The 26,556-nt window shown below is 44.0% G+C and overlaps 1 protein-coding gene across 4 annotated transcripts; it reads left to right on the forward strand.

The window, feature by feature from the left end:
• The first annotated feature begins 2,540 nt into the window (after positions 1–2,540).
• LOC109865876 (APOBEC1 complementation factor-like) lies at positions 2,541–13,904 on the forward strand. Of its 4 annotated transcripts, none has more exons than XM_020454365.2 (12): positions 2,541–2,658; positions 5,526–5,669; positions 6,210–6,344; positions 6,434–6,564; positions 6,771–7,009; positions 7,205–7,369; positions 7,457–7,554; positions 8,066–8,345; positions 8,966–9,177; positions 9,491–9,627; positions 10,722–10,858; positions 11,132–11,283. In XM_020454365.2, exons 2-12 carry the CDS (start codon positions 5,571–5,573, stop codon positions 11,281–11,283), a joined length of 1,785 nt encoding a protein of 594 aa, XP_020309954.1. In that variant the 5' UTR covers positions 2,541–2,658; positions 5,526–5,570. The 4 variants fall into 4 exon arrangements, with proteins under 4 accessions (XP_020309954.1, XP_020309956.1, XP_020309955.1 ...); XM_020454367.2 differs by having other exon boundaries at positions 2,555–2,658; positions 8,990–9,177; positions 11,132–13,660; XM_020454366.2 differs by lacking the exon at positions 2,541–2,658 and adding an exon at positions 2,674–2,815.
• The last annotated feature ends 12,652 nt before the right edge of the window (positions 13,905–26,556 follow it).

Consider the following 26,556-nt stretch of genomic DNA (forward strand, 5'->3'; position numbering starts at 1 on the left):
GTTTATTAGCAAAATGTCCAAATGCATTTAACTGTCGCACAAAGTGTGGCGTATTTCATGCTAATATGTTAAGGCTTTCGTGATGTTTTGGAACAACACGACATTGCTTTATGTTGCGAGGTAAGTGATGAATGATTGTGAAAAAGCTATGGGGTGATCATATGCTGGACACACCTCATTAAATGCACCACAACTTTGTTTGTCCCAGTGTGACCTGTGTGCCTCGCACCCTAAATCAGATGACAGTAGAGATTAGGTGTCTGTCAGATAAGCGACTGGCTATCATCGTCAGAGCCAAACTGCAGGCCACCCCTGTGTTGTATCTGCTTTGTTCATATGCAGGAAAACATTTTCCAAAGTAGGGACATTTCGGGAATGATGGGATTGGTTTCTTTTTCATTTCCTGTGTGTGTCAGAGCCGATATGCCCAGTAGATTTGCTTGACTGGGACATGCAGTGTTCTGTACTGTGACATGCCAGGAGGGGACCAACCATCTGTCACACAGTACCTTAATAAACAGAATGGTGCCATATAACATCCTGTTGACTTCCTCCAAAGCCACTTTCTTTGATATCAGCTCTCTGTTCTGTGATGGATGGCTACATGTTGTTATATCTGACACATCAAACAGAAGATGATTGAAACACACAAGGCAGAAATGGAATACAAGGCCTTGTCTTTTAATCCATTCACAATTACTGTGTGCGGAATTCCCAGTATCTCACAATGTTGAAGTTTTCCTGAGTGTATGATATGCTAAGATGTACACAGCCTTCATGGATGTTAGACGTCTAACTACACAAAGTTAATTAGCAATGCCAGATCAGGGATGCCCTTGTGGTGGTTTTCTGTTTGAATGAGCATGGCACCAGGGGAGGTAACCGAGAATAATAATGGCAGAAGTGGAAAACCTCAGACACACAAAAGGACAGATGGGATCTGGGATGTACAGACAGAGCAGAATTTCTCGCAAGGCTGCCTCATTATTACGTGATACAGATGCTATTATTAATTATGTAATGCTAAGGAAACGTTCAGGCCAGCTTTCCCCCTTTTTGGTTCAAGTGAGCTACCGGTAAAGGTACCACCACTCACTGCTTATGGGATTATCTGTTCAACCACACAGGGGCGCTAGAGAGTCAATAAGACTTGTCAGACAGGCTGCTGGATATCTGGACAAACAATGTGACACCCAGTGTTTCCCTCGTTGACAGGATAACACTGCCTTTCCCGCATCAGTAATGGCATGAGCCACAGCTTTGCGAAACACAAAACAATTACTTGTGTGGAAATTAAACATCTGCCATGGAAAGAAATTGGCAAAAGCAATTATGCACAAAACCTAGATTAAAGGCACTGCCAATGTTTCATAAAACGTTATTTTGTTTAAAGCTAAATATGGTTTCTCACTAATGATATGTCTCTTATAATGACATATTGTTTACCAAAACCAGGTCTACGTGACATGACACCTCTTATTGGGGCTCCCGAGTGGCGCAGCAGTCTAAGGCATTACACCTCAGTGTAAGAGGCATCATTGCAGTTCCTGGTTCAAATCCAGGCTGCATCGCATCCAGCTGTGATTGGGAGTCCCATAGGGTGGTGCACAATTGGCCCAGTTGTCTGGGTTTGGCTGAGGTAGGCCATCATTGTAAATAAGAATGTGTTCTTAACTGACTTGCCATGTTAAATTTTAAAAATTAAAAAAATTATTCACCCCAACTAGGTGGTGTTGATGTGAACAGCTGGTGAAAGCCCTGAGAGGGTGAAAGTGTACCAAGCAGGGAGACTGTGTCTGCCTGTGTATTCTAAGTGTATTATAGGGTGGCAGGTAGCCCAGTGGTTAGCACGCTAGGCCAATAACTGAAAGGTTGCTGGTTAGAATACCTGAACCAACAACGTAACAAATCTGTCAATGTGCTCTTGAGCTCATTTTCTCCCTTACTACTGTAAAAACAACACATTTCACTGCATCTGTCCCGTGTATGTGACAATAAATCATTTTTAAAAAATCTATCCTGCTCAAACGAAACAGCAAACACTTTGGCTTGTTTACCTTCAGGTATATCACTGAGAAATGGAGGATACTGGGTCACTATGCCTTTGGTCTTATTATTTTGGATGACACAAGCAATAAAACTCGAGGGTGTGTGGTATATGGCCAATATACCACGGCTGTCAGCCAATCAGCATTCAGGGCTCAAACCACCCAGTTTGTAATAACTGAATAAATAGCTGTTGTCATCAGAGTACTACACGGTCATTTCATTTACTGTACAACCATGTTATTGTGCCCTATTTCTTACATAGAAAAACACATTATTGAGTGAAAAGTTTAAGGTGATGCACTATTGTTCAAAAGTAGAAGTCTTGAGAGTGTACAGTAAATTTCTATGTTTAGTTAACAGAGCAGTGTCTGGCTGAGAGCACCATGATCTTGTTATCCCTGGTCAAAAGGTTCCTCTCTCTGCAGGCAGCGAGGCAGAGAGAGATAGGGCTGGTTAAAGTTTAACCCAGCAGGCTCATAAAGCAGCTCCAGGACAGTGAACCTTTGGAGTTTGATATGATGTAATTACCGAATCACCCCAGTGACACGTTTCAAAATCACTAGAATGAAGGACTGAGTCTTCCGGGTGGTGATCTCTGAAATTGCTCAGGTAAGCTTAGCTCACTAACTCTTCCTTGTTATGTCTCTGCTGCTTTGGAGTCTTGTAAGAAATCTCCCCTTTGGAGATCTGCTCTCTTCCAGCATGCTGAGTCTCATTGAACTGTGTTGTGTTGGGTGACTTGTAAGGTACTGAGGACACAGTCAAGGTAAGAACCTAGAGGGGGGGGGAATGATTAGAAGGTTTCATATAGATGGTTGGTTGTCATTTTCTGTTAATTGTGTTGATGTTGCAGGCGTCATATGTGTGACATGTCTGACGGGGAAGAGCCTTGTTTGACATAGTCATATTGTTCACTAGTTTATAATTTTGTAGCATTTGTATGTGCCAATTGTCGATTCTATTATAGTCAGCATGTAGTATTCACAGTAGTGTACTTACAGTTTCATATAAGTCAAACTGATTAACAGTAGTTATTTTTGGTATGTATGTCAGATGCCAATAAACATAGCTCCTTTTGAACTTTGAAGTCCTGTGGTAAAAGTACACTCTTGGGGGGGAAAAGGTGGTATCTAGAACCTAAAAGGGATCTTTGGCTGTCCCCATAGGACAATCTTTTGAAGAACCCTTTTTGGTTTTAGGTGGAAACCTTTTGGGTTCCATGTAGAGGGTTCTACATGGAACCCAAAAGGGTTCTACTTGGAACCAAATAGGGTTCTCCTATGGGGATGGCCAAAGAACCCTTTCGGAACTCTTTTTCTAAGAGTGTAGTAATAAAAGCAAGTAAACTGAAGAGACTACTCGAAATATGAAATGAAAATCCAAACTATTTGATATGATTTCCATTCTAAATCTTTTTGGACCTGTTTTTCCAGCAGCAAACACGGCCAACACAGTGGCATTTCAGCCATGTGTGTATTTAGCTTCAGTCAACAAAACTCCAAAAAGCAGCTACTGATCACTGCCAGACAAGACTCCATCTAGTTATCTTGTTTACGTAAACGGTAACCAGGCTATCGTGAAGAGAGCCCCAGACACACACACACACACAGAGAGAGAGACGAGAGAGAGAGAGAGAGAGAGAGAGAGAGAGAGAAAGAGAGAGAGAGAGAGAGAGAGAGAGAGAGAGAGAAAGAGAGAGAGAGAGAGAGAGAGAGAGAGAGAGAGAGAACATTGCTTTGACAATGTAAACATGTTTCCAAAGCCAATAAAGACCTTAAATTGAATTGAGAGGGTATTATTTATTTCACTTTTGTATGTTATCTACTTCACTTGCTTGGCAATGTTAACATATGTTTCCCATGCCAATAAAGCCCATTGAATTGAAATTAATTGAGTTGAGTTGAATTGAATTGAGTAATGGAGTCCTGTAGTAGTAGTACATCCACTCAAGGCCTAGAGCCTCGTAATGACATCTTCTCTCCAAGCCACCCAGAACAGAAATAGAACCTAAAGACCGTTTCCCTCCCCAGGTGTTAGCCTAGGCTCAAAGTGGCAACGGAACCCAATACCTCGTCTTTGACTGTAGAGATTCATTTAGTGTTTTTCTTGGTTAGGGAATAGTGCTGTTGCCATGGTTGGCTGCCTACGCCAATGTTCTGCAAGTGAATGATGCCGAAATAACTCATCTCTCTAGACACAAGCCTGGAGAGTATCATAATGGCAGCTAATATTGAATTCACAGATTAAAATATGCGACCTGGGTCCCAGTATTGTTACTGATGATATTGTGAAATCAATCTGAAATCTTAAATGAGAGTGAGAAACCATGCCCCCTCTGGCTTGACTGTGGTAAATGATGGGGCTCGACCTGAGAGCAGGTCAACTCCAGTATTTATTTATATTGCCTGGCGTCTTGACATTTTCAACAAAGTCTTCCCGGGGAGCCGTCGATGAGAGTGGTGAGGAGTGAACAGTGAAAACAAAGCCATCTTGTGTGTTTTGGGAGAATTCATTGTCTTGAAGGAGAAATTGGTTTGACTATATTTGGAGGAAGAAGGTGTGTGTATGACATCATTTATGTCATGATTGGCACTTGAGGCCATTTGAAGATGGTTTGTGTGGCCATCACGTACCCTGTGACCCCCTCTCTCTCCCTCGTTCCCCATCCTTCTGATCTGGAGGAGTGGAGCCTTGTCATCACCAGCAGGACCTCTCTCTTTCTCTTTGATCCATATGTGTGGGAAGAAACAAAGAGAGACCTCTCAATCAGGATGGAAATTCTTGCAACACTCAGAGTGACCTGTTTACTGTATCTTCCTACTGATTTAATCAACTAAAGGGATTATCTTGAAGTGGACTATAGTTCGCGAGCGTTGGACGTCTTGCTGTGTCTTGTGATTGGCCATTGAGAATCAAAGGATTGATTAAGGGGCCCTTATTCAAAGCTGTTGCTTAAGGACTTCCTGTATGTCACAGTACATGAGTGGGAGAGTGTGGGGAAGATGTGTATGGTGGTGGTGGGTGGAATAGATTGAGAGAAAGGGGCCTCAGTGGTTGTCTGCTGTTTGGGCTGAATTGCGTTAATAATTACAGAGCAGTCTTTGACCTGGAACTGCATGAAATACGCTTCTCTCTACGTCATCATAAGATGGTGCATAACAGCTGAGTACCTGCTGGGGGCGCCATTCAGCCAAAATCATACCTGATCATTCTGTAAAGGTAATGGAGTGTTTTTGAGACCAAATGAGTCTCAAAAGGAACTTACAATACATAGCACATTTGATTTACTATATGTGTAATAGATCCATGCGTGATAGAGTACTGAAGTTCTTAACCTGTTTAAGAGTTTATGCCTCAAAAGTTCAAATAGTAGCAAAAGAAGGCTACAGAAGGCTATTTGATGACACATTGAGCTCTAGTTATGGGTTGTTTAGGATGTTTTCTCTGATTTGTTCTGAACTGTGATTTGATTTCAGTGAGCATCCCTAATTTCGCTGATTTACTGCTGACAATCGCTCACAATGGAATCTAATCAAAAATCTGGGGATGGACTGACGGGCATGCAGAAAGAGGCCTCGCTGCGTGCGCTCATTCAGCGCACAGGATACCAATTACTGCAGGTAGGAGCCATATCCAAAGCATGTAGGGCTTTCGCCTAATCTATGACCAAATCTATGAGTGTTATCATAAGGCCTCCACACAAGTCATCCTTCCTTATGGAGTTTATGTGTAATGTGGAGAAGTGGAGCTCTGATAAAATCCGAGGTCTCTCCATCAGTTTCAAAGCTATTCACGTGCCAGTGAGCTCTTTCCCTTGGCCTTCGTTACAATTATTGATAATGGGGCGCCACCCTCTGGTGAAAGACACAAGTGACTGGATCCCTCTGTCTTACTGCTGAAGTCTGGTTCATGTCAAATTCATTTGGTTGGAGATTCTACAGCTCGTATTGCATTGTTATGAGGATTGTCTGGGCAATTTGTGCATAACTACAAGGTCATCAAAGATAACAAGGATTTCTGGGAGATTTCTATATGAATGCTCAAATCTCTCATTCGGAATGAAACCTGCGTTACAAAGGACATTTCAGGTGGATCTTCTTACAAACCCTGTACTCCTTACAAACCCCTGGTTACTCACCATCCGTCCGTTGTGTCTACAGGAGAATGGTCAGAGGAGGTACGGCGGGCCCCCTCCAGGCTGGGAAGGCCCTCCCCCAGAGAGGGGCAGTGAGATCTTTGTGGGGAAGCTGCCAAGAGACCTCTTTGAGGATGAGTTGGTCCCCCACTGTGAGAAAGTAAGATAGGTTTGCCAGTTAAATCAGTTCCCAAAGTGTAACCTATTGTGTGTCCTTGGTTTTCAAACACATCCCCTTTCAATTCACAGTTTGGGAAAATCTTTGAGGTTCGGATGATGATGGACTTCAACGGCGATAATAGAGGATATGCCTTCGTTACCTTTTACAACAAAAATGAAGCCAAGACGGCCATGAAACAGCTCAATAACTCTGAAATCAGGTAACACATGACACAATGGAATGAAATGGGGGAAAAACCCTGTGTAGCCTAATGGTTAGCCAGCACAAACATACGCATGAGTCATGGAAAACTGAATGCAGGACTACCAACACTCACCCGACAGTAACAATATTGGGTTTCATTGTGTGCATTGTTGACAAAAAAAATACAAAATCTCCATTCAATCCAATCTGTTTATTCTCCAGGAACGGAAGGCTCCTGGGAGTGTGTGCCAGTGTGGACAACTGTCGTCTGTTTGTGGGGGGCATCCCCAAATCCAAGAAGAGAGAGGAGATCCTGATGGAGATGAAGAAAGTAACAGATGGGGTGTTGGAGGTGATTGTTTACCCCAGTGCTGCGGACAAGACCAAGAACAGGGGCTTCGCCTTTGTGGAGTACGACAGTCACCGCGCTGCAGCCATGGCCAGGAGGAAACTACTGCCAGGTGCTAAACCCATATTATATACTATTAACAGTCATAGTACTGATAATCCCAGCCGTTGTAGCATAAACCTATGGAAGGACACAGTAAATCATACTGAACCATGATGACTTTGAGGCTTTGAAAAGAAGCGTGTACCTTACTACTTTGGGTGGGCTAATTGGCTGAAGTGTTGAACTTCCTGATCTCCTTCCCCAGGGAGGATCCTGCTGTGGGGGCACGCCATCGCCGTGGACTGGGCGGAGCCTGAAGTGGAAGTGGACGAGGACACCATGTCAACGGTGAGGATTCTCTACGTGAGGAACTTAATGCTGGCCACTACAGAAGAGACCATCGAGAAGGAGTTCAACAGTATCAAACCAGGCAGGTTCAATTACAGCTCAATCGAATTTCCGTATGTGACTGTGTTATGATGGGGTTAGTAAGCAGATGTATGCTGATGATCTACAGGTGCTGTAGAGAGAGTGAAGAAGATCAGAGACTATGCCTTTGTCCATTTCACCCAGAGAGAGGACGCGATAAGCGCAATGGACGCACTGAATGGAAAGGTATAATCTTGAGAGTGGTCTCTCTCTCTCTCTCTCTCTCTCTCTCTCTCTCTCTCTCTCTCTCTCTCTCTCTCTCTCTCTCTCTCTCTCTCTCTCTCTCTCTCTCTCTCTCTCTCTCTCTCTCTCTCTCTCTCTCTCTCTCTCTCTCTCTCTCTCTCTCTCTCTCTCTCTCTCTCTCTCTCTCTCTCTCTCTCTCTCTCTCTCTCTCTCTCTCTCTCTCTCTCTCTCTCTCTTCTCTCTTCTCTCTCTTCTCTCTCTCTCACTCACTCTCTGGCCTCTCTCTCCCTCTCTCTCTCTCTCTCACCGGCCCATCCCAGGACATGTAAAGTCAGTGACTCACAGTTAGCACATATTCAACATATTCAGTTCATGTGGGAATCAAAGTCTCATCCCTACCAGGCTCCAGCTGAACGATAAGCCATCAGAACCAAGCAATGTCATACAACAATGCATTATCCAGCCACAACCTGCCTCTACACGGAATAGATCCAAATGTCAACTTCTCCCCTAGCTAGTGGATGGCTCTCCCGTGGAGGTGACCCTGGCTAAGCCGGTGGATAAGGACAACTACGTGCGCTACACCCGGGGTACAGGTGGCCGCGGTGGGGCCGTGCTCCAGGGGGAGTACACCTACACACTGGGCCAGGTGTATGACCCCTCAGCAGCCTACCTGGGTGCCCCCGTGTTCTACGCCCCCCAGATATATGCTGCTATTCCTAATCAGTTCCGCTTCCCCATTGCCAAGGGGCTTGTGGGGGGCCGTGGCCTGGTGCGCACGCCCTCAGTCAGAGGTGGGTACCCTCTCTCTGATTCCTCTCCACAGCTAATCAGTGAGACAGACGCACATATATATATATGGCATTTATCAACCAATCTGTGTCTTTGAGTAGCTGATAAGGCCAATGGTATCTGCTATAATCACTTGAGATATCCAAATCCACTGCAAACCAGCCTCAAAGAGTAGTTTCAGGATTCACCTGAAATAGTTTTGTTTGTTTGAATCAGAGAAAGCTATAAAGTACTTAATTCAGTCTGGAGCAAAATCCACATTTTGCAATGATATACTGTATGTTCTTTCATTAATGTTTGATCTCCTCATAGAGATAACGTACCTATGTTCATGCATTGAGCACTATGAATAATGCTGTACTGCTTTATTTTTAGCAGTAAGAGATTTAGGATGCCTGACTATCATTCAACATTTGCTCTCCATGGCTGCATATTACAATCTAGTATGACAAGTACGATCATTCAATCAAGTTGGATTTGGGGGGAAATTTAACATGTCAAAAATGGAATCGCTGTACTGTGCTGGCCTGGATGACCTATGATCAGTCTTTACAAGGTATTGATTGCCTCCCAGGTGATTTCTGGTGATTTGATTCGATATAATGCCTTCTTGCATTCCTAGAAATTTACATGAATGTACCTGTAGGGGCAGCGGGCATACGCGGGATGGGTGGTCGCGGATACCTCGCCTACGCAGGTTTAGGCCGAGGCTGTGCCACCTACCAGCTAAAGACAGACAAGCACCCCGAGGACAAGCTCTTTGACCTGCTGCCAGGCATGGAACTCACGCCCATGAACCCTGTGAAGCCTCCCGGTATCAAACACACACCACAGGTACACACACACCACAGGTACACACACACACACACCACAGGTACACACACACACACACACACACACACACACACACACACACACACACACACACACACACACACACACACACGTCCAGACCCGATGAGAACTGACGGGACAACAAACACATACGCACTTGAATACTTATTAGCCTTAAATAAGGTATTCAGCATTCTGCTCACACGCAATGAATTACTTATAAGCCATAAATAAGGTATTCAGCATTCTGCTGACACAATAATTGAAATGTTTCAGAAAAACACATCTATTGATGTTTCATGTCTTCTTCCAGATCTTGGAGGATGTGTGTCAGAAGAACAACTGGGGGCAGCCAGTTTATCAGCTTCACTCTGCCATCGGACCTGATCAAAGCCAACTGTTCCTCTACAAAGTCACCATTCCGGCTCTGTCCACCCAATACCCTAATGTGTAAGAAACACAGCCACCTAATAGCCACATCTAATGTGTTTCAGTAGTGGCTTCCTATATCAAAGGATAATATAACCCTGTAACTGTCACACCCTGACCACAGAGACATTTATATTTCTCTATTTTGGTTAGGTCAGGGTGTGACTAGGGTGGGTAGTCTAGTTTTTCCTTTTCTATGTTAGCCTGGTATGGTTCCCAATCAGAGGCAGCTGTCTATTGTTGTCTCTGATTTGGGATCATATTTAGGCAGCTGTAACGATTTTCTTTAGATGAAGGAGAAGTGGACCAAAATGCAGCGTGGTTTCTTTGATTCATGTAACAAAAAGATAAACACGAACACTACAAAACAATAAACGTGGGAAACCAAAAACAGCCCTATCTGGTGCAAAACACAGAGACAGGAACAATCACCCACAAACACACAGTGAAACCCAGGCTACCTAAATATGGTTCCCAATCAGAGACAATGACTAACACCTGCCTCCGATTGAGCACCATATCAGGCCAGACATAGAAATAGACAAACAAGACATCCAACATAGAATGCCCACTCAGATCACACCCTGACCAACCAAAACATAGAAACATACAAAGCAAACTATGGTCAGGGTGTGACACAGCCTTTTCCCACCTGTTGTTTGTGGGATCTTGAGTTTGTATTGTTGCTTTTCAGCCCTACAAAGCTGCACGTTCGGGTTGTTACTCTTTCTTGTTTTTTTTCCGGTTATCGTAAATAAAAAATTATTAACCTACCCCACGCTGCATCTTGGTCCGACCATAACTCCAACAACAATCGTTACAGTAACCTTCTCCTCTAGCATTGCAATCATTTAGCAGACACTTTAATCCACAGTGATTTACAGAAGCAATTAGGTTGAAGTGCCTTGCTCTAGGTCAACCCGGTAGATTTTCACCTCTCTCTCTCTCTCTCTCTCTCTCTCTCTCTCTCTCTCTCTCTCTCTCTCTCTCTCTCTCTCTCTCTCTCTCTCTCTCTCCCTCTCTCTCTCTCTCTCCCTCTCTCCCTCTCTCCCTCTCTCCCTCTCTCTCCCTCTCTCCCTCTCTCCCTCTCCCCCTCCCTCCCTCCCTCCCTCCAGGCATCCGTTCACCCCAGCCAAGCTGTGTACATCTGTGGATGAGGCCAAGGTTCATGCTGCGGAGCACGCCCTGCATACCCTGGGTCTGCAGACAGAAGGAGCTGAGGCCTCCGCTGCAGCCGTTGCTGCATTCCCAGGTATGTTGTGAATGTCCGTAAGACTAACCATCATACCACCCTCTCTCTAGAGTAGATTGCTTAGAACCACATGACGGTATACACTACAAATACAAACCAAACCAAAGGCCATTCATGAATTACATATACTGGCAAGTGAAAGTTTGTGATAAAAAAAAACGTGTTCAAACTGAACATCATACAGACTCCACAATAACGACAAGATATGAGCTTGAACAACTGAAATGCAATTTGAATAGCTATCAAACCCATGTCCTGTCTCCTGATCTGCAGGTTACACAATAGCGAACACCTCAGCCTCAGTAGCTGCCGCCCAGCTCAAACAGGCCGTCTCCCTGCACCAGGACATGGCAGCATACACTACCTACGAAGGCTATCCCGCCTTCACCGTGGCAACCCGTGGAGACGGTTATGGAGTGTTCTAGGGCCATCCTGGAACGTCATCCCATTTACCAGCATTCATTCGTAGTTCAGACTATATAAAACTACACTGAACAAAAATATATATTCAACATGTAAAAGATCCCAGAAATGTTTCATACGCACAACATGTGCTCACATCCCTGTTAGTGAGCATTTCTCCTTTGCCAAAATAATCCATCCACCTGACAGGTGTGGCCTATCAAGAAGCTGATTAAACAGCATGATCATTACACAGATGCATCTTGTGCTGGGTGCAATAAATGGTCACTCTAAAATGTGCCGTTTTGTCATGCGAAACAATGCCACAGATGTCTCAAGTTTTGAGGGAGCGTGCAATTGGCATGCTGACTGCAGGAATGTCCACCAAAGCTGTTGCCAGAGAACTGAATGTTCACTTCTCTATTATAAGCCACCTCCAACGTCATTTTAGAGTATGACCGGCCACACAACCGAAGACCATGTGTAACGACGCCAGCCCAGGACCTCCACATCTGGCTTCTTAACCTACGGGATCTTCTGAAACCAGCCAACCAGACAGCTAATGAAACTGTGGGTTTGCACAACCAAAGAATTTCTGCACAAATTCTCAGAAACCGTCTTAGGGATGCTCATCTGGGTGCTCGTCGTCCTCACCAGGGACTTGACCTGACTGCAGTTTGGCGTTGTAACCGACTTCAGTGGGCAAATGCTCACCTTCGATGGCCACTGGCACTCTGGAGAAGTGTGCTCTTCAGGGATGAATCCCGGTTTCAACTTTACCGGGCAGACAGAGGACAGCGTGTATGGAGTGGTGTGAGCGAGCGGTTTGCTGATGTCAACGTTGTGAACAGAGTGCCCCATGGTGGAGGTGGGGTTATGGTATGGGCAGGGATAAGCTACAGACAACGAACATAATTGCATTTTATCGATATCGATTTGAATGCACAGAGATTAACGTGACGAGATCCTGAGACCTATTGACGTGCCATTCATCCACCGCCTCATGTTTCAGCATGATAATGCACAGCCCCATGTCACAAGGATCTGTACACAATTCCTGAGGCTGAAAATGTCCCAGTTCTTCCATAGCCTGCATACTCACCTGACATGTCACCTATTGAGCATGTTTGGGATGCTCTGGATCGACATGTACGACAGCGTGTTCGAGTTCCCGCCAATATCCAGCAACTTCGCACAGCCATTGGAGAGGAGTGGGACAACATTCCACCGGCCACAATCAACAGCCTGATCAACTCTATGTGAAGGAGATGTGTCGTACTGCATGAGGCAAATGGCAGTCACACCAGAGACTGACTGGTTTTCTGATCCACGTCCCTACTTTTTTTTAAGTACCTGTGACAAACCGATGCATATCTGTATTCCCAGTCATGTGAAATCCATAGATTAGGGCATAATTAACCCACTGATTTCCTTATTTGAACTGTAACTCAGTAAAATTATCTTTTGTTGCGTTTATATTTTTGTTCAGTGTATGTAGTATCCATTATGTGTTTTCATTTGATTGTGTGGATCTATTTAGTTGTAGAGGAGGGCCCTAATTGGATGTTGTAGAGTCAACAAATTGTCAGAGATCGTTTTGATTGGTTCTTATGTACTTCATCATTATTTTGACAGCCATTACTTTTTTTATACTCATTGTCTATTTTATGACACAGCTGCTGGTTCATAGTGACGGACTAGTGGTCTCCTTTGACCCAACAATGTAGAAGTTGAAGTTTCCCCATTTAAGTTTATTAAATTAGCCCTAAAAGTCTCATTTAGATTCCTTCATAAATCATCTATAGAAACATAGTTTATAAATGTCAGGGATTTCTAGTTTCAAGGATGGCTTTTACTTTCTACCTAAATGTGCTGCAAGTACCTTTTGATGTTGTTGCACGGTTGTACATTGTTAGACTAAAAACACTGGCGTGGTTCAGTCACTTTTGATAGTGAGGGGTTTCTTTTGCTATTTGTGTCTCAGTATTTACAAATGCAAACACAGAATTTGTTTCCCTCTCTTTTCCGATGTTATAGTGTGCGGAAAAGGAAATCCATCCAAAGCTGCTGTGAAACTGAACTGCCTATTTTAAGATGCCTATTTTAAGATGTTAAGGGTTTGTCGTCTACGGAAAAGTGTTGGAGTCACGGTATATTTATTGTTGGAAATGTATTGTTTACATTGGAGTAATATGTCTGGAGTGTTAGCTATGGACAATCATCTTGACAAAGATCTGTTTCATTCTATTTAGCTTATTTCTCTTATTGCCTTACACCCAACCTAGGCCTGCGAACATGGACATAGGAAGTGTTAACACCCTTCTCAGCGTACAAAACGACACTCTGATAAGCATAAATGCCTAAGCAGTGACAGTATTAAAGTGTGTATAGCACTTCCAACTTGTTTTTTTTATACCAGAAATCCGACAATATTTGTATGGTTATATTGTTTTTGGATATTTCAAATTCTTTGTGCCTCAATAATTGATCTAAGAAAAAAATCACAAAGGAGAGAAATAAATACACATCTGAAATGTAAGGAGAAATGGGAACCCTTTTGTGAAACAACGTGTTGTACAGCTTGGTAATTCTAACGTTTCATAATCTGTAATTGCCTGTGATAAATGAACCAATTGCATTTTGAGACTAGCTTTCTTCACTTTATTCCTTCTACATAAAACTAAGAAGTGTGCCACAATATTTAAATCATTTCATTCTATTCAAAATAAGCACTGTACATAATTACACACACACACAAAACGTGAATCAACTGATCATAAACAAATGATCTTCATTTCCATGGGAGATGAGCTATGGAAGGGCACTGAAGCTGCCCTACATTCAAAACATATTTCCGCCGTCATCCTGTTGAGCACAGCCTCCATTCAGCGTAATGGCTTGTTGCCCGTCAACCCAAAGGCCGGTTGCGTATTGAAGCACTGGTCCGCCCCGGGCGGCAGGGTAGCCTAGTGGTTAGAGCGTTGGACTAGTAACTGAAAGGTTGCAATTTCATATCCCGGAGCCGACAAGGTACAAATCTGTCGTTCTGCCCCTGAACAGGCACTTAACCCACTGTTCCTAGGCCGTCATTGAAAATAAGAATTTGTTCTTAACTGGCTTGCCTAGTTAAGTAAAGGTACAATTAATACATTTAGTACTTCAATGTTGTACAAACATTGAACTGCATTGAAATAGAGAACATAAATATATCATCAAATGTGGGTCACTAGAAGTGTACACTATAATGTGCCCTATTTGGTCTTACTCAGTGGCCAGCGGTTATTAGTAATATGTTCTTTTGGAGACTCCGAAGATCTCTGACACACCCCCATTCACTGGAATCACAGGATCTGTGATCCCCTTCCTCTGTTTGTAGTGTCCAAAGTGTCTGATCCGGTAGGAGAAAGTCTGGGCTGACAGGAGGATGTGCCACTCAATGGTAACATTACTCTCTGCTCCATTCTTTACCCAGTTAAACCTATTGTGAGATGAGACGAGAGAAGATAGAGAAGAGGAAAGAAAAGACAAGAAACAGAGACAAGAACACTAAAGACATGAGGGCTCAGTGTCACCTTCCATTCACACCCCCCCACCTCTACCTCTGATGTTGTCAGGCTGATGTTGACTGAGCTGATCAAAGAGTCTGTGACCTCGTTACTGTCACACAGAGAGACATCAGGCTGTTGGCACAGGAGAGTTCTGATCTTTAGAACACACTCACCATGACCACACCATGGAGGTTAACAGTAGACCAAAACTGACCTCATTGGACAGGGCTAAATCTAACCCTAATTGGGCAAAACAAGCTCTAAAGACCACCCATTAGCAACCATCTGGCCCAACCTGCCTCTGCTTTCCTCAAAAATACTTCTTATGCTTGCAATTAATTAAGACACCCCCCCCCCCTTACTCAGACCTCTCCCAGACAGCCCTAGCAAAATTCTTGCTTGAGAAATTGCTCTTTGCTAAGAAGCTATTTTTGTTTCTTTTTTTTACCATTTTAATTGAAAACAATCACAGTAAAGTCTGTCATTAATTGTTACCCAGAAATTATTTGATATTGAGATAGAAACAGCTGCATTGGACCTTTAAGCTGTGTGGTGATAATCAGCTATAAAACTGACAATTTTATCAATAAGATGTCCTTGAGAAATAAGGCCTGGTGTGAATGACGTTAAATACACCAATACACGCAGTCAGTCAGGAAAGCTAAGGCCAGCTTCTTCAGGCAGAAGTTTGCATCCTGTAGCTCCAACTCCAAAATGTTCTGGGACACTGTGAAGTCCATGGAGAACAAGAGCACCTCCTCCCAGCTGCCCACTGCACTGAGGCTAGGTAACACGGTCACCACTGATAAATCCATGATTATCGAAAACTTCAATAAGCATTTCTCAACGGCTGGCCATGCCTTCCGCCTGGCTACTTCAACCTCGGCCAACAGCTCCGCCCCCCCCCCCGCAGCTCCTCGCCCAAGCCTCTCCAGGTTCTCCTTTACCCAAATCCAGATAGCAGATGTTCTGAAAGAGCTGCAAAACCTGGACCCTTACAAATCAGCTGGGCTTGACAATCTGGACCCTCTATTTCTGAAACTATCTGCCACCATTGTCGCAACCCCTATTACCAGCCTGTTCAACCTCTCTTTCATCTCGTCTGAGATCCCCAAGGATTGGAAAGCTGCCGCAGTCATCCCCCTCTTCAAAGGGGGAGACACCCTGGACCCAAACTGTTACAGACCTATATCCATCCTGCCCTGCCTATCTAAGGTCTTCGAAAGCCAAGTCAACAAACAGGTCACTGACCATCTCGAATCCCACCGTACCTTCTCCGCTGTGCAATCTGGTTTCCGAGCCGGTCATGGGTGCACCTCAGCCACACTCAAGGTACTAAACGATATCATAACCGCCATCGATAAAAGACAGTACTGTGCAGCCGTCTTCATCGACCTTGCCAAGGCTTTCGACTCTGTCAATCACCATATTCTTATCGGCAGACTCAGTAGCCTCGGTTTTTCGGATGACTGCCTTGCCTGGTTCACCAATTACTTTGCAGACAGAGTTCAGTGTGTCAAATCGGAGGGCATGCTGTCCGGTCCTCTGGCAGTCTCTATGGGGGTGCCACAGGGTTCAATTCTCGGGCCGACTCTTTTCTCTGTGTATATCAATGATGTTGCTCTTGCTGCGGGCGATTCCCTGATCCACCTCTACGCAGACGACACCATTCTATATACTTTCGGCCCGTCTTTGGACACTGTGCTATCTAACCTCCAAACAAGCTTCAATGCCATACAACACTCCTTCCGTGGCCTCCAACTGCTCTTAAACGCTAGTAAAACCAAATGCATGCTTTTCAACCGGTCGCTGCCTGCACCTGCATGCCCGACTAGCATCACCACCCTGGATGGTTCCGACCTAGAATATGTGGACGTCTATAAGTACCTAGGTGTCTGGCTAGACTGCAAACTCTCCTTCCAGACTCATATCAAACATCTCCAATCGAAAATCAAATCAAGAGTCGGCTTTCTATTCCGCAACAAAGCCTCCTTCACTCACGCCGCCAAGCTTACCCTAGTAAAACTGACTATCCTACCGATCCTCGACTTCGGCGATGTCATCTACAAAATGGCTTCCAACACTCTACTCAGCAAACTGGATGCAGTCTATCACAGTGCCATCCGTTTTGTCACTAAAGCACCTTATACCACCCACCACTGCGACTTGTATGCTCTAGTCGGCTGGCCCTCGCTACATATTCGTCGCCAGACCCACTGGCTCCAGGTCATCTACAAGTCTATGCTAGGTAAAGCTCCGCCTTATCTCAGCTCACTGGTCACGATGGCAACACCCATCCGTAGCACGCGCTCCAGCAGGTGTATCTCACTGATCATCCCTAAAGCCAACACCTCATTTGGCCGCCTTTCGTTCCAGTACTCTGCTGCCTGTGACTGGAACGAATTGCAAAAATCGCTGAAGTTGGAGACTTTTATCTCCCTCACCAACTTCAAACATCAGCTATCTGAGCAGCTAAACGATCGCTGCAGCTGTACATAGTCTATTGGTAAATAGCCTACCCTTTTCACCTACCTCATCCCCATACTGTTTTTATTTATTTACTTTTCTGCTCTTCTGCACACCAATATCTCTACCTGTACATGACCATCTGATCATTTATCACTCCAGTGTTAATCTGCAAAATTGTAATTATTTGCCTACCTCCTCATGCCTTTTGCACACATTGTATATAGACCCCCCCTTTGTTTTCTACTGTGTTATTGACTTGTTAATTGTTTACTCCATGTGTAACTCTTTGTTGTATGCTCACACTGCTATGCTTTATCTTGGCCAGGTCGCAGTTGCAAATGAGAACTTGTTCTCAACTAGCCTACCTGGTTAAATAAAGGTGAAATAAAAAAATAAAAAAAATAAGCCAAGTAATCAAACCAAGCAGATAGTTCCAGGCGCTGCTAGCTATTTATTTATTCATTTACAGCAGCCATTAAAAGGATATCACTTCCTACTAAAATGGATCGTGTCTGATATACAGCGCATATGAAATGAGGATGTTGAATAAACAGGAAGTACCCTACCTTGTCTCCCAAGATGCATCTGTGCGAACGTTGTCCCAGTTTCCTGTGCAGTATGTGGTCCTCACCTCTGCAATGGCCTCAAAACTTCTGGATATATGCAGAGATAGTGGATGCTCCTTTCCAATGCTGGATCTTCGAGAAATAACTGTAATAAGTGATTGTCAGCTATTTCGATCTGGAGCAGCGATCTGATACCACTCAAAATCTCACTTCTTCTCTCGCACCTGGTACTCCTTATAGGTGGTGATGTAATGAGTAGATGCTACACAGGCCAGCGACGACCACCTCTGCATTACTGAACGTTTGCTGAGCCTCCAAGTTCCTTATCAACAAACAAAGGTCATCTGTATAACACATTCAAATGTAATACCAAAAAATGCAAACAGAATATTTGCCTTAATGAGTGGGTGTGTATGTATGTGTGTGTGTGTGTGTGTGTGTGTGTGTGATATTTGATTCTCACGTGCTTGACGGCTTCCCCTGACATGGTGCTGCAAAACACGAGTAAAGTAAACAGAATTCAACCAACAAGTCCTTCAACATGTCAGCTAAACAAACACTACGGCCTGTCTGTTCCCTTCAAAACAACATGGATTTTCATTGTACTTTCATGTGCGCCTTAACGCGTGACCTGCGAGTCACAACCTATTCCATCTCAAGTTCAAGTCCCAACACATCTGTTCCCTAATCACATTTTCCATGACAGCATTGGAAGGAAAATCAAACGAGGGTTTGTTAAGTTCAACCACTCACACACGTTCACACTGTAGTGGAAACTCACGTCATTTCTCCAGGGACAGCCACAATGGGCAGAGGGCCTGTGGTGATCATCTGGACGCCCACAATGTTTGGGTGACACGGGAGGGGCCAGGTCAGCTAGGCCAGAGAGAACAGCACGGCCACATCTCCATGGTGACATCATGTTACAGTACACTGACACACAGTCCTAGCTTTGGAAACACAATTCCCCTAGGGTAACACCACAGTTTAAGCCATTGGAAAGTGTTAGGCTGCGCTGGGGCTACAATGGAAAAAGGCTGAAAAAGAACCGTGCTCACACCTCTCCAGTGCTGAAGAGAACAGGTTTGGGGTGGTGGCAGTCCTGTGTCTCATTGGAGGGAGCTCCAAACAGTGTATCTCTAATGCCTTGCCAAAATGGGTCACCCTCAAAAAGCCCCCGTTTCAGAACAATTTAATACATTGAAGAGGGCTTATCTACATGACAATGATCTAAATATAGGACAATGAAAAGAAGAGAAGGGTTGCTAACCTTGAAATTGAGATCTCCTCCGCTTATAGTTTCTGCGGTGAAGCTGTGGCCCAGAGCTGGTTAACAGGTCCTGCTGGGTCAGAATCACAAAATCACAGAATCCCACACCTGCCTTACCATGCAGCTCCTGTAGGGGGCAGACACAGCAATACAGCAGTCATAAGACAATGGTAGATGTGGATGATGACTTGATGGAGAAGAGAACAAACATCTGTCCACGTAACTGGTTCCACAGATCATGGAATTATAATCGGCATCTCACTCCTAGTGACTGGTAAGATTTCTTACCTTTGCAATTTTGTAAATGTTCTCTGCTATGATGCAAGTGGTGTCAAACATGTCAGATCCTGCTGGACAGCACAACACTTTTGATGGAAAGCATCAGAGAGGTGATGTACACATGTTGGTGCAGGCAGTATTTTTTTGTTGCTATGGACACTCTGCTATAAAGTACACTTTTGAATTAGCATAGGAGTCTGCTCCAGTATTCCGTGTATTCCTACAGTTTTGTCCCTCCAATAGGACAAGAGCTGTTGCAGTATTCACAGGGGAGTCCAGTGTTGGCACAGAAGGACCCTCAGGTGTCTGGGAAAAGGCTGCCACTGGAACAAGACACAGTGTCACACATACGGCCCCTGGAATAGGACACAGTGTCACACATTCGGCCCCTGGAACAAGACACAGTATCACACATACGGCCCCTGGAACAAGACGCATTGTCACACATACGGCCCCTGGAACAAGACACAGTACCACACATACCGCCCCTGGAACAAGACACAGTACCACACATACCGCCCCTGGAACAAGGCAAAGTGTCACATATACGGCCCCTGGAATAGGACACAGTATCACACATACCGCCCCTGGAACAAGACACAGTACCACACATACCGCCCCTGGAACAAGACACAGTACCACACATACCGCCCCTGGAACAAGACAAAGTGTCACATATACGGCCCCTGGAATAGGACACAGTATCACACATATGGCCCCTGGAACAAGACATAGTGTCTGAAAAAGAGCGCCACCATGTGGTGGTGATAGAGGTGGTGCTTTACATATGGATGCAACTGTCCCGGCGTCCCGGTTAGAGAACGTAAATGACCAGCATCGTCCGGGTTTGGGTTTGGCCGGGGTAGGCCGTCATTGTAAATAAGAATTTGTTCTTAATTGACTTGCCTAGTTAAATAAAGGTTAGATTAAATAAATTACAAACATTCCACACTTTATTACCACACACCGGACACACACACACAAAACAGAAACACACACCAAACAGACACACACACCAAACAGACACACACACCAAACAGACACACACACCAAACAGACACACACACCAAACAGTCACACACACCAAACAGTCACACACACACAGCAAACAGGATTAGAGGAGGGAACTAGTGGTTGTGGTTTGTAGGTCAATGATGCACGAACACTAGTGTGAGTTGGGAGAGTCCAGGTAGAACTGCAGGGGAAATGGTATTTTGGAGTGCTGACGGACGATTGCCACTCACCAGGGGGACATCTCCATCTGGTACAGTCTGCTCTGCTCACCCAACATAATATCATAGGAAAACGTCATCCTGGTAAGTTTCTCGCTGACGTTTTTGTTGTTTATCTCATGTCTGTCTCTTCTCACACTAACCTCCTCTTTACCCCCCCTCATTCTCTTCTCTCCCCGTTCTTTCACCCTCTCCATCCCACCATCACTCTACACATTCTCTCCCTCCATTCTCTCTCGCTCCTTCTTTCCCTCGACCTCCTCTCATCTCTCTCCTCTCTCTCCCTCCTTCACCCTCTCCCTCTCTCTTGTCCATTCTCTCTTCCCTTCTCATCCCCTCCCTCCCTCTCCCCTTCTCTCTCTCACTTCTTGCTCAGTCACATCAACCCTGTGACACTCATCTTTTCCCATTGATTGCAATGTATTGAGAAAAACATCAGCTACTGTGACACTTGCCCTTTTTTCCAAAACGTGCCAGGATGAAGTTTTCAAACTGATAATGGTCTGTTTACTGTGGTCCTGCTGTAGGACTGACCGTAGGCACTGGTTCCTCTGAAGTAAAAAAAAACATTACACATCAGTTGTTAACACTATCAAAAAATAAACCTGTTTTATGAATTAGACTATTATAAATAAACTGAATGAAGATTTTATTCTTGGCCATCATGTGTGAAGGAATGTTACTCGTATTCATAAATGAACCCCATGACAAACCCCTGCTATCTCGCACTAAAAAAAAATACAAAGTTACCCACGAGCAAAATGAGACAAACATAGATAAACTCTTACGTGATCGGTCTTCCCAGTGAATAGCCTTGACCGAGATTAACCATGACTGAGATTAACTACGAGCCATGGCACAACGCTACGCGTAACCAACATGGTGTTAATACTGTTAATAAAAACACTTCCTGGGCATGTGAGAAGTGCTTCATGAATGCAAGTCATTCAGCTTAAACCTTGACTGATGCACACCTGACTGATGCAAACAAGCATTTCGCTACACCCGCCATAACATCTGCTAAATATGTGTATTTCGTTTGATTTGAAATGATAAGCTGTATCAGTCAATTACAGCAAATAGAAGAAAGAGCTGGTTCTTGAAACACATACACCCTTATTTTAAAAAACAAACATATTTAAACTTTCTTTAAGCAGGAAGTCACCATTGAGACCAGGGTCTCTTTGACAAGGGAGCCCCGCTTGAGGTAATTCAATGAAATAACGATACATTATGCTTTTGCATGGACGCAATCAAATGGTAAAGGATCAGTATCAGCTGAGTGAATACTTAGCTCACACTCTGCTCACACTCTGTCTAATATTCAATGACATTTCAAGATAGCAATAGTCAAAAGCAGAATCATTTCTATTATAACCTGGATGGCTATCACAGACTGGAACATGTTCCGGGATTCTTCTGATGACAGTGAGGAATACACCACATCAGTCACTGGCTTTATCAATAAGTGCATTGAGGACGTCGTCCCCACAGTGACTGTACGTACATACCCCAACCAGAAGCCATGGATTACAGGTACATTCGCACTGAGCTAAAGGGTAGAGCTGCTGCTTTCAAGGTGCATATAAGAAATCCCACTATGCCCTGCGACGAACCATCAAACAGGCAAAGCGTCAATACAGGGCTAAGATTGAATCATACTATACCGGCTCTGATGCTCGTCGGATGTGGCAGGGCTTGCAAACTATTACAGACTACAAAAGGAAGCACAGCTGCGAGCTGCTCAGTGACACAAGCCTACCAGATGAGCTAAATCACTTCTATGCTCGCTTCGAGGCAAGCAACACTGAGGCATGCATGAGAGCATCAGCTGTTCCAGACGAGTGTGTGATCACACTCTCCGTAGCCGACATGAGTAAGACCTTTAAACAGGTCAACATACACAAGGCCGCAGGGCCAGACGGATTACCAGGACGTGTACTCAGAGCATGCGCTGACCAACTGGCAGGTGTCTTCACTGACATTTTCAACATGTCCCTGATTGAGTCTGTAATACCAACATGCTTCAAGCAGACCACCATAGTCCCTGTGCCCAAGAACATGAAGGCAACCTGCCTAAATGACTACAGACCCGTAGCACTCACGTCCGTAGCCATGAAGTGCTTTGTAAGGCTGGTAATGGCTCACATCAACAACATTATCCCAGAAACCCTAGACCCACTGCAATTTGCATACCACCCAAACAGATCCACAGATGATGCAATCTCTATTGCACTCCACACTGCCCTTTCCCACCTGGACAAAAGGAACACCTATGTGAGAATGCTGTTCATTGACTACAGCTCAGCGTTCAACACCATAGTACCCTCAAAGCTCATCACCAAGCTAAGGATTCTGGGACTAAACACCTCCCTTAACGAAACCTACATGTACATACATAGCACCATCAGTGCTCCCGCACATTGGCTGACCGGGCTATCTGCATTGTGTCCCACCACCCGCCAACCCCTCTTTTTACGCTTCTGCTACTCTCTGTTCATCATATATGCATAGTCACTTTAACGAAACCTACATGTACATACTACCTCAATAAGCCTGACTAACCGGTGTCTGTATATAGCCTTGCTACTCTTTTTTCAAATGTCTTTTTACTGTTGTTTTATTTCTTTACTTACCTACACACACACCTTTTTTTTCTCGCACCATTGGTTAGAGCCTATAAGTAAGCATTTCACTGTTAAATACCTGTTGTATTCGGCGCACGTGACAAATAAACTTTGATTTGATTTGAAGGAGTTCCCACATATGCTGAGCACTTGTTGGCTGCTTTTCCTTCACTCTACAGTCCGACTCATCCCAAACCATCTCAAATTGGTTGAGGTCAGGGGATTGTGGAGGCCAGGTCATCTGATGCAGCACTCCATCACTCTCCTTCTTGGTAAAATAGCCCTTACACAGCCTGGAGCTGTGTTGGGTCATGGTACTGTTGAAAAAACAAATGATAGTCCCACTAAGCCAAACCAGATGGGATGGAGTATAGCTGCAGAATGCTGTGGTAGCCATGCTGGTTAAGTCTGCCTTGAATTATAAATTCATCACAGACAGTGTCACCAGCAAAGCACCCGCACACCATCACACCTCCTCCTCCATGCTTTACGGTGGGAAATACACATGCGGAGATCATCCGTTCACCCACACCGCGTCTCACAAAGACATGGCAGTTGGAACCAAAAATATCAGATTTGGACTCCAGACCGGTCTAATGTCCATTGCTCGTGTTCTTGTCCCAAGCAAGTCTCTTCTTATTGGTGTCCTTTAGTAGTGGTTTCTTTGCAGCAATTCCACCATGAAGGCCTGATTCACAGTCTCCTCTGAACAGTTGATGTTGAGATTTGTCAGTTAGTTGAACTGTGAAACATTTATTTGGGCTGCAATTTCTGAAGCTGGTGACTAACTTATCCTCTGCAGCAGAGGTAACTCTGGGTCTTCCATTCCTGTGGTGGGCCTCATGAGAGCCAGTTTAATCATAGAGCTTGATGGTTTTTGCGACTGCACTTGAAGAAACTTTCGAAGTTCTTAAAATGTTCCGTATTGACTGCCCTTCATGTCTTAAAGTAATGGACTGTCGTTTCGCTTTGCTTATTTGAGCTGTTCTTGCCATAATATGGAATTGGTCTTTTTCCAAATAGTCATATCTTCTGTATACCCCCTACCTTGTCACAACACAACTGATTTGCTCAAATGCATTAAGAAGGAAAGAAATTCCACAAATTAAGGCCCACCTGTTAATTGAAATTACAACATCATGAAGCTGGTTGAGCGAATGCCAAGAGTGTGCGAATCTGTCATCAAGGTAAAGTCGTGGCTATTTGAAGAATCTGTTTTAAGTTTTGGTTCCTACATGATTCCATGTGTTATTTCATAGTTTTGATGTCTTCACTATTATTCTACAATGTAGAAAAAAGTCTAAATAAAAACCCTTGAATGAGTAGGTGTTCTAAAATGTTTGACCAGTAGTGTATGTAAATTAGATATTTTTTGTATTTCATCTTCAATAAATATGCAAACATTTCTAAAACATGTTTTCACTTTGTCATTATGGCAGTATTGTATGTGCAGGTGGGTGAGAGTTTAATTTAATTCATTTTGAATTCAGGCTGAAACAACAAAATGGGGAATAAGTCAAGGGGTGTGAATACTTTCTGAAGACACTAACTGCAGAGCATAATGGTTGGTGGACATGGAGTTGGAAATGCCATTACCCATACAGGTGAAGGATCTTACATTTGATCACCATGTTACAGGAGAACTTCCAATGCAGGAAGTGAAAAACTTGTAGCGTATGAGGTTTAAAAAAGCTTCAGTAGTTTGTCATTTCCACTGAAATTTCAGACTTGATTTTCCCCTCACGAAAAATGTACTGTATCAACCTCAACAAAAATGTCTAATTATAATCCACATTTCTTGTTGCTGCAGGATTCTTTTAGACTGACTAGGTTATAGTGTACAGTCCTGGAACAAAGGCAACATGACTTGATCAGATAATGTTTTACAGCCTGTATTAAAAACAAACCAGCAGTACCATAAAATAAACCTCAGTCTTGTCCAAGGGTGGCTGTTAAGTTGCACACCTTTCAGATATCCCTTGGAAGTCATTTTCACTCCAAAGGTCATAGATATACAGTACGAGTCAAAGGTTTGGACACACCTACTCATTGAAGGGTTTTTCTTTATTTTTACTATGTTTTACATTGTAGAATAAAACAGTGAAGACATCAAAACTATGAAATGAAACATGGAATCATGTAACCAAAAATTGTTTCAAAAAAACATTTATTTTATAGTTTAGATTCTTCAAAGTAGCCACCCTTTGCCTTGAAGACAGCTTTGCACACTTTTGGCATTTTCTCAACCAGCTAGAATACTTTTCCAACAGTCTTGAAGGAGTTCCCACATATGCTGAGCACTTGATGGCTGCTTTTCCTTTGCTCTGCGATCCAACTCATCCCAAACCATATCAATTGGGTTGAGGTCAGGTGATTGTGGAGGCAGGTCATCTGATGCAGCACTCCATCACTCTCCTTAGTCAATTAGCCCTTACACAGCCTGGAAGTGTACTGGTCATTGTCCTTTTGAAAAACAACTGATAGTGGGATTAAGTGCAACCCGATGGAATGGCGTAACGCTGCAGAATGCTGTGGTAGGCATGCTGGTTAAGTGTGCCTGGAATTCTAAATAAATCACTGACAGTGTCACCAGCAAAGCACCCCCAAAACATCACACCTGCTCCTCCATGCGTCACGGTGGTAACCACACATGAGATCATCCGTCTACCTACTCTGCGTCTCACAAAGACACAGCAGTTGGAACCCCCAAAAATCTCAAATTTCGACTCATCAGATCAAACAACCATCTCACCAGCACCCCCACACCTCCTCCATGGTGGGAACCACACATGCAGAGATCCTTCGTTCACCTACTCTGCGTCACAAAGACACAGCAGTTGGAACCCCAAAAAATCTCAAATTTCGACTCATCAGATCAAAAGGACAGATTTCCGTCGGTCTAATGTCCATTGCTCATGTTTCTAGGCCCAAGCAAGTCTCTTCTTCTCATTGGTGTCCTTTAATAGTGGTTTCGTTGCAGCAATTAAACCATGAAAACCTGATTCACACAGTCTCCTCTGAACAGTTGATGTTGAGATGTCGGTTACTTGAACTCTGAAGCATTTATTTTGGCAGCAATCTGAGGTGAAGTGAACTCTGCTTCAGAGCTTATCCTCTGCAGCAGAGGGAACTCTGGGTCTTCCTTTCCTGTGGTGGTCCTCATGAGAGACAGTTTATCATAGCGCTTGATGGATTTTGCGACTGCACTTGAAACTTTAAAAGTTCTTGAAGTGTTCTGCATCGACTGACCTTCATGTCTTAAAGTAATGGACTTTCATTTCGCTTTGCTTATTTGAGCTCTTCTT

The sequence above is a fragment of the Oncorhynchus kisutch genome, linkage group LG20 (genome assembly GCF_002021735.2).
Source record: "Oncorhynchus kisutch isolate 150728-3 linkage group LG20, Okis_V2, whole genome shotgun sequence".
Taxonomy (NCBI): Eukaryota; Metazoa; Chordata; class Actinopteri; order Salmoniformes; family Salmonidae; genus Oncorhynchus; species Oncorhynchus kisutch.

What these genes read in the sequence shown, in the direction of transcription:
- LOC109865876 (XM_020454365.2), top strand. Translation starts at nt 5,571, where the DNA reads ATGGAATCTAATCAAAAATCTGGGGATGGACTGACGGGCATGCAGAAA. An exon ending in CAGGATACCAATTACTGCAG is followed by an intron (nt 5,670 to 6,209) that starts GTAGGAGCCATA and finishes TTGTGTCTACAG; the next exon opens with GAGAATGGTCAGAGGAGGTA. An exon ending in GTATCAAACACACACCACAG is followed by an intron (nt 9,178 to 9,490) that starts GTACACACACAC and finishes GTCTTCTTCCAG; the next exon opens with ATCTTGGAGGATGTGTGTCA.